The sequence below is a fragment of the Manduca sexta genome, chromosome 11, assembly GCF_014839805.1.
Source record: "Manduca sexta isolate Smith_Timp_Sample1 chromosome 11, JHU_Msex_v1.0, whole genome shotgun sequence".
NCBI lineage: Eukaryota > Metazoa > Arthropoda > Insecta > Lepidoptera > Sphingidae > Manduca > Manduca sexta.
The window spans coordinates 13,943,135-13,957,863 of NC_051125.1; the positions used below are offsets into that span (position 1 = coordinate 13,943,135).

At 41.4% G+C, this 14,729-nt stretch overlaps 1 protein-coding gene and 1 long non-coding RNA gene across 2 annotated transcripts; one reads left to right on the top strand and one right to left on the bottom strand.

The window, feature by feature from the left end:
* Positions 1 to 3,711: 3,711 nt before the first annotated feature.
* LOC115446144 (interferon regulatory factor 2-binding protein-like B) lies at positions 3,712 to 11,296 on the top strand. The gene is made up of 4 exons (XM_030172704.2): positions 3,712 to 4,678; positions 7,589 to 7,825; positions 8,216 to 8,457; positions 8,596 to 11,296. Exons 1-4 carry the CDS (start codon positions 4,018 to 4,020, stop codon positions 8,719 to 8,721), a joined length of 1,266 nt encoding a protein of 421 aa, XP_030028564.2. The 5' UTR covers positions 3,712 to 4,017; the 3' UTR covers positions 8,722 to 11,296.
* On the bottom strand, positions 5,124 to 5,897 carry LOC115446147. The gene is made up of 2 exons (XR_003938885.1): positions 5,821 to 5,897; positions 5,124 to 5,314 (listed from the first exon to the last, which is right to left on the bottom strand). It is a non-coding gene; the product is annotated as an uncharacterized LOC115446147 (long non-coding RNA).
* Positions 11,297 to 14,729: the final 3,433 nt, after the last annotated feature.

A 14,729-nucleotide genomic window follows, 5' to 3' on the forward strand; every position in this document is an offset into this window, starting at 1 on the left:
TAATGAATTTGTTGCGAGCTGTCGAAGAAATCTTATTTTTTATAAACCGCCTCTATTGCCACGTTGTAAAAATGTGTTTCTAACCGTTACAAAAACAAGCATTACATATTTTAAGTCGATTTATCTGTGCAATAATCTCAATACTTCGCATTTCTCTTTACTCTCATAAGTACACACCTACCTATATCTCGACGCGCTACTATCAAAACGCATAATCTAGCCACAGGGTGGGTGCTACCATATTAAAAGATTTTGTCGAAGTTCTAAAGTTATATTACATGTAAAACTCGGTTTATTTGGCATTCACTTATCTTTGGTCGTGCAGTTTGACGCAGAAACTACTGTACAATGCTCATAGGTTTTATTTTTGCAAAAGTGAAACATTTTATAAGGCCGCATATCATAAAATCACGTTATTTTTTCTCTTATCAGGGTTAGGCAGAGGTGCGTCACTTCCACATTTCGTCAGCTATATGAAATCCTATGTAATGGGATGAGCATATTGCCACTAAGCAGGAGTTCTGGCTAGAACTTACATATAATTGTAGAAAAACCAGATATCACCACTTGACCCGTAAATCAAATTGAAGACAAACTAAATTTACAGTAAATTATAACAAAAAGTATGCTATTTTAACACATTAAAAAAACTCAGAAATTGGATCACTTGTATTTACATTATTCATAGTAAGAGTTTTTAATCACACTAGGTTATTTATGATTTTTATTGTGAAATGTACTTCTAGACCTTTAAAGTGAATATTATGACATACAAACGATGTAAGGATTAAAATAATTGTTACAAGTTTAGGTATGTCACATGTGTCACAAAAAGCATTATTTATGCAAATCTATCTATATCTATACTTATAATAAATCTGTAGAGAGGTCAATTCTGTACATAAAATATATTTCCAAAATAATTATCAGGGGGTGATTAGGGATCGATACTGATGCCAAAAATGCAATTTGTAAAATTTTTGTCTGTCTGTCTGTCTGTCCGTCTGTCTGTCTGTCTGTATAACCGTTATAGAAACAAAAACTACTCGACGGATTTTAACGAAACTTAGTACAATTATTTGTCATACTCCTGTGCTGGTTATAGTATACTTTTCATCACGCTACAATTAATAGGAGCAGAGCAGTGAAGGGAAATGTTGGGAAAACGGGAGAAGTTACTCCATGTTTAAGCTTCCGTCGCGTGTGCTACCTTAATGGTTAAAGCTACACAGAAATCATGTATGACGGAAATGTTCTCCTTAAACTTATGTAAAAAATATCCCACGACAGCATATGTCTATCTTTTATGGTTGACTCACAATAACACGTGTAACTCCCGATAGCTTAGCAGTTCGAAGCTTTCTTATTATATTTGTCTACTCTTACGTTTATAACACTCTCCGTCATCCCTAATTAAAAAAGTTAACATTATTAAATATTCCATAAATAGAATCATAGAAATCGGTATAGAAACACCAAAGTTATACATGATATGCTAATAATAAGCCGTCACGCGTGAATACTGAATCCCATCATCAGACCCTGACCGGACAATCGGACCACCTGCATACCACCATACATTAAAAAAACATCCCGACAAATTGAGCACCTCCTCCATTTTTGAAGTCCGAAATCCACGCGGGCGAAGCTGCGAGCGGAAGCTAGTAAGGAAATAAAACCTTGTCAACTCTTGCTGCCTTATCGGTTCCGTTCGAACATAACCTTATTTTAAAACTAGTTTCATTACGAGTCAGGAAAGTAAACATAATTTCTTAATTATCTAACTGGAAATCTACAAGTCTAATTAAGCAATGGGCACAATTAATACCATTTTAATTACCTGCGCATCGGCGAAAAACAACCAAAATGACACCTTCTCGATAAGATTTCGTGCTTCCATTGTTTGTTTCTATTATTGTTTATTTAAACCTTACGACATTATGTGCTTATACATTTTAATTACGTTGTCTGCTGTTTTTTCAACGGCAAAAAAACCGTTAACGACATCAGCCACTCTAAATCAAATATTGTCGGATTCGATTACCCTTTCGGCCGTGACGACGTGGAATGTAATGACTCTGAAAACTAACTTGATTACTTGATTGAACATTTCGAGCTACATAAAATCCAAAACTGCGACGTTTTTAGCGAAACGCTCTATTTCATTGGAATTACGCAGATTTGACACTCTTTGTAAACATTCATTAGGCAAACTCGTGACACTGTCCCTTATCAAAATACCCGTGATTCAAACAGACGCGTTGCAAAATAATCAAAACCTATCACATTTGTTTAATGCGTATAGTAACGTAATGAAAAAATTGTATCCGGTAGGTGTAATATACCGCTCAATTTATTTTATTTCGGCTATCTTGGCGTCAATGCTGGAGTCTTCAGCTATAAATAAATATATTATCCTCACATCGTGTTTCGTTTAAAACGTGTTAAATAAACGGACAGACGATTGAATTATTTGATTTCCATTGGAGCTGTAGTGTAATTGTGTCGGTGTGGTCGTATTTTACGAGATGGAGACGGCGTCGTCAGTGGACCGCCACTGGAATGTATCTGTTGGAAAGTTGCAACGTGAGCCGTGTGTACGGAGCGTACCCCGCGGGCTGCGAGACGCAGCGAGTGCCGAGTATGAACACGATCACCGGTTCGTCATCCAAGTTTACCTGGCCGCATAACTGTTTTTTCTCCGATCCTCAGCCGCATACAAAAAGCGATGAGCCGACTTCATTATTATTAAAGCACAACAAAAATGAGCGGCAACATGGCAAAGTGAGCGGTGTGCGACGTTGCCGAGCCGCACGCTCGGCTGACTCGTCACGTGACGTCACGTCTCAAGATGGCCGCCACACCGGTCGCGCGTCCCCCCGCTCCCAGCAACCACTTCGGCCGGATCCGACCGAAGCGCTTGGTAATAATAATTTAGAATGCAGCCGTCAGAAAGGAAACCGAGCGAGAATAGATTGAAATTTAATGCATGGAACACGTCTACAATACGCGTTAACGCTAATTGTTATTCTACAACAGATGCTGTTTACTTTCGTTGAATAACATGGATGGCGGTTAGCGGAATCGAGGGTCGCCGGCGCGGCGTGCGAGCCGGCCGACTCCGTGATTCATTTCGTTAATGGTCTAATTTGTCGGTGACGCATTCTCGGGTTTTCGATTCTCTTTATCGATCTCGTTTAATACCGCGACACGCCCGCTATCTGCCACGATATTCAATTTACTTTCCAATTCACCAAATCTATATTTACTTATACTAAGAATCGATAACGTGAGCATCGTCTCAAGTAATATAATATGTTTTTCCTTATTCAAAACAAGATTATTCCCTCTCCACGCTATTCATTTGGTTATTTCTGATTACATGCCAATTATCTACGTATTTTCAAGAATGCAATTTTGTTCCGGCATGTTCAGTTCCTAGCCGGCACAAACCTTCGCGGCGGCGCACCGAGCGTTGCACCCTCATCAAATTCAGTAATAACCCCATTGCACGCGCGGCGGGAGGGCGGGTGTGGCGGGAGCGGGGGCGCGGGTGCGGCGCGCTGCACGTATACTGTATAGCGCTCGTTATCGCGCGATAAGCGCTGCGGGCCGGGGTCGGACCGCGGGGAGGGGGGCGGGCGAGCGAGCGAGTGCGGGCGCGGGAGAAGCAGCGCATCCGCGTCGCGGCTAACGGCTCGTCCTCGGCGCGTGGTGGCGGTGCTGCGCGCGCTGACGTCACCGCTCGATAATGGCCGCCGCCCGCCGCTCGCCGGCCCCCCGCGGCACCCGTCGCCCGAGCTCAGTCTATCGTCGACCCGCCGCCGGACCGAGTGCCTCACACGTATAGCGCTCCGTGCATCCAAAGTTCGCGGACCCGAATGTGATTCTGTACAGTGTTTTCGTGTGTACCATGGTGACGGTGTTTTTATCAGCCGGTTTGATAAATCTGTGACAATTTACAAGAGAAACGAGGAAAACCGATCTCTCGCGCTCCGCGCTCCACCCGGCGGCGAGATGTCGGTGATGCAGAAGAGACAACACTGCTACCTGTGTGACTTGCCCCGTATGCCGTGGGCAATGTTGCACGAGTTTTCGGAGGCGGTGTGCCGCGGGTGTGTGAACTACGAGGGCGCAGACCGCATCGAGGTGGTGCTGGACACAGCGCGCCAGCTCAAGCGCGCGCACGGCTTCCAGGAGGGCCGCGCGCCGCACAAGGCGCATCGGCCGCCTCTGGACGCTCATCAGAATGGCGCCGACGCCCGCACCCAGCCCGCACCGCCCGCCCACCACGCGCCGGGCGCCGGCTTCACGCTGCACCACCAGCGCCCCGCCACCGCCACCGCCGGCCTGCTGGCCGAGTACGGGAGTCGCCGCGATGAGCACGAGGGCCGCCGACTGGCGCACCTGCCCGCGCATCACTTGCCCGCGCACGGTGGGGCAAGGCTTGCCCCTGGCCTAACGCTCAAGAGGCCGCTCGATGATGACGACCACCAAACACATCATGAGCCAACCAAGAGATTGCTTGAGGAGCACTCGAGGCCACCGCTGACTCGCGGAGATTCTCTTCCCGCTGTTTCGCTGGCCGCTGCTTCTTTCGCACAAGATCGTGTCTTCAAACAGGAAAAACATCCTTTACGCACACCTTCCTTCGACGGCACATCATTCAAATCAAACGGTAAGTCTCATTTGTTTTCCTAATCAACTTGCGAGTCTATACTCTAATCTGTAAAGTTCATAAGCTGGTATTGTCCGTAGCAACGTAAAACTATTTTCTTTTCCCTCCTCATTATAGGTAGAGATTTTGATACGTGTCTACGCCTTTACGATTATTTATTTGATATGACCTAAAAATGGATCAATGTAAATGTTCTGTGTCTCTTATCTCTATAGACAAGCAACATTTTACATATTAAATTATAGAAAGAATGAGTTCTCTGGAATTAAGCGTCAAATTCCAATGTGATATCACCTATTTCTTTTAATAAATTAGTAAAATGGCAAATGTGTACATAATACACTATCAATATTGTAGAACCGATACTGCGATGTAGTTTAATTTTCACAAATACTCGACGTAGTAAATTTTAATAAGCTCTTTAAGTTTATATAACAGGCTTCGATTTTGTTGCTGACATCAAATAATTTATTTCGTAAATAAATAAGAGGATTTTTATACTTCGTTGTCAATTATTCTCTTGTTTTATTCGAGCGTACAGTAATGTAACGTAGTGCTGGTGCAACAGGCACGTATGTTGCAGAATCAATTTAATATACTTTTTACGATCCACCGCCTGCCTGATGTGAACCCCGTCTGCGAAAAAAGCAAGGATAAATCATGATAGACAAGCCCACACAAAATGATGTTCGACCTGGAATCGAACATCCTCATTGCACAATATAAAAACGAGCCAATAATAATCTAATTATTATAATTTACAAAATATTAAACAACGAACATCCCTTTTTTCACGATTTTTATCTAAACTGTTATAAATTAATAAATATCGATAACCGGTAAAAACCTCGATGCTATTTTCAAACGGAACGCTTTTCGCGGTCGAGTTGAGGATAATTCATAGCAAAACGTAAAATTAAACCGTAAACATAATCCACAACAAAATATTCGCTAGAGTCATTACTTTTACAATTGGCATATTTTCGTCACAGCAAGACGAATGCTTTGAACGCACATTAACGATCAGTCGTCGGATTAAATCGACTACGAATACCGAGAATTCTAATCATAGCTGAGATAGCAATACCGAGTGTCGCAATACAAGTGTAATATCATTGTTTACAAATAACGATGTAACCTACATATATAAAAATAGCTATTTAGTGGAGTCACGCGTGGAGCGATAACACGAATGATAGGCAGCGAACGTGAACGTGTCGGTAGGCGACGGAGCGGCGGACGTTTTGCGCAAGCGTCCGCCACGGGACTCGTATCTAGGTAGGTGCATTAAGCGAGTCCATAAATACGAAACCGGTCCGACTGGTTGAGTTCTCGAAAGCGAGCCCGCGCTCGCGGCCGGAGGCGGCCGGCGGCGGCCTCTCGCACACCACGCTACGTACAAACACCCACGTAAAAACAGCGCCGTGAATGCATGCACGACGCCACTGCCGCGCGCCGGTGCGGCAACGTCGCGTGACGACATTTTCGCTCGCGTACGTATGTAGGTAGGCCGGCGGGCGAAAAAATATACCTCCTGCCTACGCTTGGCAGAGTCGCTCGACCACATTCCGCTGGCGTGTTCAGCGAGCGCTCAGCCGCGGTCGCCACGAGCCGCCGGCCAAAAAGGTCACCGCGCGTGACGTCACCGCCGCCATATGGGCCGTGCCTTCACCGCCGGCAACCACCCGACCATAACTCACGCCCTTTAACACGGTGTTCTAATGAATAATCCATGTTTACGTTACTTTTTTACCCTACAATCGACTATAAGCTATTTTTCTGTATTCCAAATAACATATTTTTACCATTTAGAATAGTTTCCAAACACCATCCGTTTTAAATTATAAAGTAAATAAACATTAGCATTAATACTATTCCTTACATATGTTAGAGGTTATAGGTCATCTTAAGCTACATTTTGTACAAATTGAACAAAATATTCCTGAAAAATGTCTATTGGTTAAAAATGAATTTGCAAAAATATGCGATTAATTTTATTTGTTGTTGTAATTATACATACATAGTAATTATAGTAGAAGCATATTTTAATGCAGCGTAAACAGTCATAGTAATGAATGTTTCGTAACATTGCAAAGGATGCATCGCAGTGTGAACACACGCTGTGTGCGTGCACACACACGTTCACAAACGCAGGGACCCACATCTGGATAAGTTTGGCAACGTCGCGGCTCGGTGGCGACACGTCCCGCTGCACCACTAGAAATGTTATTGTGGCGCAGCCAGCTCCCGTCTGCTGTAGGAACCAGCGCGCCGACGCGAGCGCCACTCTCTGTGACCAAGCAGTGACACATTGCCGGCCGCCGCTCACTACGTAGCGCGTATTAACACGATGTTATTTATAACACGTTATATGCGTGTGTGAACGTATGTTTACTATCTGCCGGTCCACCGCAAACGATGTGTCATCCAACATTGAATGTGAGGTTATTCGGACAAATTGAAACGATGTCGGGCGAGTGTACCACGTCGACGCACTGGCGCGACACCGGCGCGGACATCTCGTGCCAGCTACTATTCTCAACGGTGACATCTTAAATGAGATTTTACTTTTATTTCGTTCAGTACAATGAAAATTAATCTATTTTCAACGTGATTACAACCGACACGACGTGTCTAATCTACTTTTTATTGTGTAATAATGTCACGTTTTTTTCTCGAGTGTGTTAAACGTTACGTTACGCGAAGACCTTTCCCCGCCAGCGGTTTCAACAACATCTTCATCATCGTAATTGCTTTATACACATTCGACGCGTTTATTGATCAATTCAATGAGATATTATATATTGTTTACTTTATTTAAGAGCAATACCAGCTTTATGATCCTTTAGTGCGAACTGTAATATTATGATGATCTACTTCAATCATCCGCAACACGATTGTTTCTTGCAGGCTACGGTAACGCCGCCCCTTTGACAAATGGCTCAGCCGGGTCCCCGCTGGGACGCACTGCGGGCTCTCCACCAGTGACAGGAGCGGGAGGTGCCGGACCTTCACCCATGGCGGCGCTAATGTCCGTGGCTGACACACTACCCCCGGGCTCTCCCCGATCGGCCGGAGGATCACCACCACAACCTCCGCCGCAACGCTCAGCCAGCCGATCGAGCCAACACTCACCCAACTCCTCAGGTATTTCAAATTGTATGGCAAAAGTAGTATGATGAAATGTGGGATGAAATTTAATCAAAGATCGATGATATCCGTCTCAAGGACCGTCATGTTTTATGGCTCACGGCCATAAAACAGTATAGTTTTTTAAAAAGTAATATAACATCACGTTAACTGTTGCTATAACCGTGAAATCGTGACGATAGTCCGCATTGTCCGCACTCGGGCCGGCCGGGCAACGGCGCCCGACGACCGCTTGCGCCCAACGTCCAGCGACACTCTGCCGACTCTTTCGCGCGTCTCCTCCACGCGATGCATATATTTTCATTTCATTGTTTCCCCTCGTTTCTGAATGTTTCGTTTGCTCTTCGATTAACGGTACCTCTAACAAATTGATCTCCGGTCCGGCAGGGTCGAACGGCGGGCGGCGGTCGTCGGGCTCCCGGCACGTGTCTTCGACGACGTCAGTGTCGTCGACGGAAGCAAACGAGGGCGCGGAGGCAGCCGCCACTGCACCGACTCCTCTGCTCAAGTGCACACTGTGCCAGGAGCGACTTGAAGACACGCATTTCGTGCAGTGCCCCAGCCAGCCGCACCACAAGTTCTGCTTCCCCTGCTCTCGGGACTCCATCAAACGACAGCAGGGATCTGAGGTCAGTAATAAATTTTATCATTCAATTATTTAACACTTCACTGCTACCAACTAAGTAAATGGCTTAAAATAATGATTTATTGAAAAATAATAAAATTTTCTCTTGTAATATCTACTGACGAGTATTTATTTATTGCAGGTATACTGTCCAAGTGGGGAAAAATGCCCCCTGGCGAACTCAACGGTCCCGTGGGCGTTTATGCAGGGCGAAATCGCGACGATCTTAGGCGAGGAGTTTAAGCCGAAGAAGGAGCGAGAGACCTAGGGAAACGCATCGCCGCTCCGATATTACCTCTTGTCCCTCTCGATGTGAATGCACGGGAGGAGTGACGACTAGCCGCGGCACGCGGCCGCAAGCGCTCGACGCGCGGCTCCGCGGCGGAGCGACGCCAGCCGTCGCTCGGACACACCGACACATTTGTATATAACTTTGTAAATATTCAAGTTTAACTTTAGTTCGCTCGCCGGTGGCTGTCGATTGTCGAAGTATCGGAAGTAGGTTTCCGCGGTCGCAAGTGGCGCAGGAACATTCGGCCGCGGCAGTATGAGCCGTGTGTACTGCATTGGCCTTGTCGTTTTCTTTGATTGTTTCGGGGCAGTCGACGAATCGGGCGACGTCGACGGAACCCTCCAGGATTCTGAAAATAGTACATATCCGTTTCGATTATAATTATGTCTCGTCGACCCGCGTTATTCACGGGAGAATTGTATTGATCTGAAGCCGTTCTCTTCCAGTGTTGTAGTTTCGTGAAAGGGCGGCCCGCGCCATCCTGTGAGCGGGATTTATTCGGATGCCATTTTCTTAGTTACCTTTAGGTTCCGAACCATAGCGAACTTGGCATTTATTTATGTGATTCTTGTATACTGTACGAGTATTATGCGATATCATGATCATGACATATTTTTTGTAGTCGAGAGTACTGATTGTAAAAACGTAGTAGTTGGATATCGGAAGCGTAACGCTCCATGTACGGGCCGTAGCTCAATGTATATTTGTATTTATTACATTCAGCGCATGCGAAATAATCTTATTTTATAAAGCGATTTATTCAGAGTGGCTCGAGTTCCGTTACTGTCTTGCATTCGACGAACAGATTCGGTATGGTGAAATTTTTTGTGTACTTCTTTGTTAGCGACGTTACATTGGATTGGAAATCACTCAAAATTCTAGTTATTGGCGCTCGGCTAAGCGTGGCAGCGTCAGCATTTGAGTTGATTATTTTGTTAGGATAATGAATGCATTGTTGGGTCAGGAAAGGCGCGTGGGCCGACCCGATCCGGCATCGGTTCGGCTCCGGGCCGGCGCGCGCCCCTTCGTGGCAGTATTAGCGGGATCGCTTTGCACGTGGAGGAGGCGTACCTAGTCATTTTGTGAAATGTCAAATTGTCAGATCCGCGAACACGCGGCCATTATAGGAACTCTTAAAACTCGCTGCTATATTTGTATAAAGTGAAGTAATCATTATATAATTATCATTATATATGTCATAATGTTAAACGATTCGTAGTGTACGTCAATTTCGAACGCTATCAGACGACGGATTGGCTTCAGTTATTTTTGTTTATTTGTGCATTTCTAACAGATTTTACAATCTTATAGTGTGATGATAATAATATATTCATTTAGATGTCTCTGTATTCACAATATTTAAATACGATTTGCTAACATTCGAGTACATAATCACAAGTTAAGACTATATTGATAGATAATAGCCTCGTAATATTATGTATGCATACATTTTCTGAGTAAGTTACGCGCACGTGGGTGACAGTTTACGTTACAAACTTACCTACATCGGACGTTTTCCATTTGTTAGTTTTATATATTTAATGAGACGTATGCAAGTCTTTAAACACTGACTATAGAACGTTCAATTAAATTGACAAGTCTATTATTTATTTTAGATGTTATATGTGTAAATATATACGTACGTTGTATATACTTTGTCTACTTGTAAATATTTTAGATAACTTTGTGTATACGGTCGTACTATTTGAAGCCTTTGATCCAGTATTAGTAGGAACTTTGAGCTTTGGTATAATTTCTTATATTTTATGTTAATTCAAGATGTGTAATAATTTCGTTGCAACACATGATTTCTTTTAATGTTGTCTTCTATTTTCCTAAATGTACTTTGCCACGTTATATTACTTGAAAATCGATGTGTTTAAATCACTTTTTTATTTGCTTTGACATTTTCTGCGCTACTTAGCGTCGTGTTTCTGATAGTTTCGAAATTGATAAGTAGTATTATCAGTGAAATGCTGGAATTCACCCGACGGACGGGTTTGTCATGTGTTGAAATACACGCCAGATTGTGGCAAAAATAAATTTTGTAAGCACACAATGTGCATCTTATTTTTACTCTTTTGATATGTTAAATGATGCAACTGATCAGCGCGGAAAGGATTTTTGAGTGTTATATTAAAGTTTTAATGTGTGCAAACTGCAAAGTAACAAAATGTAAGTGTGAAGTAACGTGATGTTTGGAGGCAAACGTCGTGTTTATTTCTAATGTAAATGTTAAAAATGTTTTATACGAAGGGAGGTTATTAATGTGCGTTTCATGCATTAACGTGGCAATCGGACGGATTTTTTTACCAGCCACATTTTTTGTAATTGCACAAAAAGAAAAGAATTGTTTTGTTTCATTTAACATATCAAAACGATATAATCCGCCTTTACAAATAGGCTTGTTTGTAGTTGTCGACAGTGGCTCGACACGAAAATATATACTTTTGAGAATTGTCTCTTTCTTACTGTAAGCAGCAAGTGAAATGCTTCGATTAAGACGTTAATGTACATGTTGGTGAAATACAATTGATGTGATTTTGTATAAGCTGTCATTTTATTTACCCACTCAACCCTTTTCATACAATAATTATAATCTTAAACACAAAACTATTTTATTCATGAAAGTTGATATTTCTAATGAAAGATATTATTCATTCCAATAAATCTTGTGTTTTCGTGAATAACATTCATGATTTTGTAATATGAACGCTTAAAAATACGTTCAATATAATGTTACATCAGAGCTGAATAACACGTCGCACCCATTATGCTTGTCGCCAGATCGGAGCAGCGGAACAACGGAGAGGATGCCAGAGCCGCTCTGTCTGACAAACAGATGAGGACGGGGCCGCGATACCCAGTCGATAGATATTTGGTTAGTATTTAGTTGAAACAGAAAGACAAATTATTTCAATGTTAAACTAATCTATATAAGAAAGGTCGTAATATAATAATGTACATTTTAATATCTATGGGAATAAGCACAAATATTCAGAGATAAAAAGTAGCAGAGACATTTGCGGACGTTTACGCATGCATGAAAATTAATGTTAGTTCCGTATTACATTTGAGTGATAGTCAAAAACCTTTCACAAATCGCTTAGGTATTTCGTTCACCGTAAGTTGCAAGTTAGTTGACTTCACTAATCATAAATCTTCGAATTCTAAATGAGAACTCTCAGAGGAAATGCATGCAAGTTATGGATGAATATACTCGCCTCTTCGATAAATTAGAAGCAACATTCCTGGGAGCAAACCAGAATATTATGTTTCGCTCCTGATCATTCCTGCTGTGTATTGAATTACCTATTGTAGTGTTATTTTCTGACGTAAAATCCAAACGCTCTATTTATCATGGTGTAATAAACAACTCCATATCTGATAACATTTTAATATCAATAGCACTTATAATTTAATTGTAACGTTCAAAACTTGGGCCGATACAATTCAATTAGTCAAATGACAAATACCTGAAGATTTTTAAAATCTAAAGATTTACGTATCCTATGAAATGATGGTTTCATAAGATACGTAATTTTTTTTAAGAAAAATCAAATTTATTGCTTGAAATTATTTGCAGGTTGAGAGCAGCAAAAATATTGAAATGGTTAACATCATAGATGACGATTTATGGAATCCAGAGCCAGCATTAAGACCAGAAGATGAAATAATTCTACGTAAATTGCATGAGATGCTGCAATCGACTGCAGACGACCTGAAACTTCTGTCCGGGGAACTGTCTAAATTTCATGAGCCTAGTGTGCAAATCAAAACAGCGCCCACTCCGTTGGATGAAGAATTTAATGAAAAAGTTCACATTCAGGAAATTGTAAACGCAAAATTTTATGGGCACAAAATTATTGATAAAACCCCACACGCGGAACCAGCGGTGTTTCGTGGCGTCACTGCAAAATCAAAGCCCGTATTAAATGTACAAAGGCCCAAAGTAAACAATACTGGTGTGCAAGTTAACGTCGCGCCAACGCTTCAAACTAAACTAGTAAACAGAAATTTAGGTATATCTCGCACTAAGATAATACAAATTAGCGATAAGAGACAAGATAACAAAAATAGTAAAAATTTGAATAATTGTAAAGTATTTAATAATGCGCCAGCCGTAGCTTATAATGAATTCTGTTATAAATATGTTGAACCGATAGTTAAAGAAAACTCACGTAAAGTGCTGCAAGTACAAGAAATGCCAAGCATTAATATAAGAAGCGAATTAAAAGAGCAGAAGGTCTTGAATATAGATATTTTGCCAGAATGCACAAAAGTAAGCCAACTCATAGTTGCATCAATGTATCTGTAGTGACTATACAACATGAGACAGAACCAAAGCATGTACCTGTAACGACAAAGTCTGTGCAATATGAGCAACCAAACTTCAATAAGCCAGTTCGAAAATTGTATAAAATGTCTACATGTGATAGCAGCGGATCCACTAATAATGTTAGTTCTGAGGTCCCAGTAGTCCAAGTTAGACGTTCTTCAAAAACACCTAGGCAAGCCAACTATCAAAAGAAAATCACAGGAAATAATAAAGAGGTACAGACGAAGTCACATATTAATTTAGAAGAGTGGAAAAGAAAACTCAATAAAGTTTATGGTCCATCCAGTTCAAGAAAAAATGCTGGAACATCTAAACCAAAAAATAGTAAAAGAACACATTCAGGTATAGTAACACTCAATCCGACCAAACTAAACAATGCTGAATACATACCATATTCGCAACTAACATTAGGTGGAGTTAGAGTAAGTGACATAGAAAAAGAAATATCTGAAATTCGAAATAAGAATGATATATCACTAAGTCCTGTTTTAGATAGAATTCTAAATAGCCAAGAAAATAGTCCTAGGAAGTACAAACCCAAGGATAGTCCTAGACTTCTAACAACGTCAGATGAAAATTTATTACAAGAAGTTTTAGATATAGAAAAAACCATAAGTGAAACTATAACGCAAAATTTTAGTAAGAAATCTGACGGTGAATCCCAGAAAATACATGACTTATCTGAGCAATGTGATGATGAAAAAAATGAAAGTTATTTAGACGATTTTGAAGATGACAAATCGGAACAAAGTCGAAAATCTGAAAAAAGCAGCAAGAGGAATAGTTCACTATCTGATATTTCTAAAAATTCTGAGTCTATTGAAGACTCTAATAGTCCTGGAGAAGACAACTTTGAGAAACCTGGAACATCTAAAATCCAAAATACGACATTCACAAAAATATCAAATCTATCTTTCAAAGACTCTGTGGATATATTTGAATATGTTCATTCTGTTGACCGACAAGACACAGGCACACAAAGTTCCACTGAAAGTAGAATACAGCCCAAAGAGACACAAACGTCACCCAGAAATGAAAACTTTAATATACAACCTATTCATAATGACTTGTGGTCTCCAATAGATCCTTCAGGTGAAGTTAAAAATATGTTTAAATTGGAGAAAGAGATGATTAAAAAGTTAATTATAGATGAGTATGGAGATTTATTAGAGAAGAATTTAACAAAGCCATCAACCTCTAAGGACAGCACTAGAGAAAGTGATAAGAACATAGCTGCATACCAAAAGAACACACAAACATCCCCAGCAAGAGTAAAGAATGTTATGACCTCCCCAAAAAAAATGAAGACCAGGACCACTTCTCCATTTAATGTAACTGTTGACCATCATACCAGTCCCATGATTCCTGTTACTGAAGACAGAGGAGTAAGTGTTAACATTGAGGATGAAGATTTGGATATTTCAATAAACCTATCATCACCAAGGTTTAGCCTCCGTTTACCACAGACATCTCGGGATGTCTTGTCCAGACTAGGTAGTTGCAGCAAAATTCAATCTAAAAATATAACAAAATCCAAAATCTTTATGAAATCATCAACACAAAGCTCGACATCACTAGATGCAGATAATTCCTCATCAGAAATAAGTAGCTTGGGTGAAATTAAATTAAGACTAAACAGAAGACT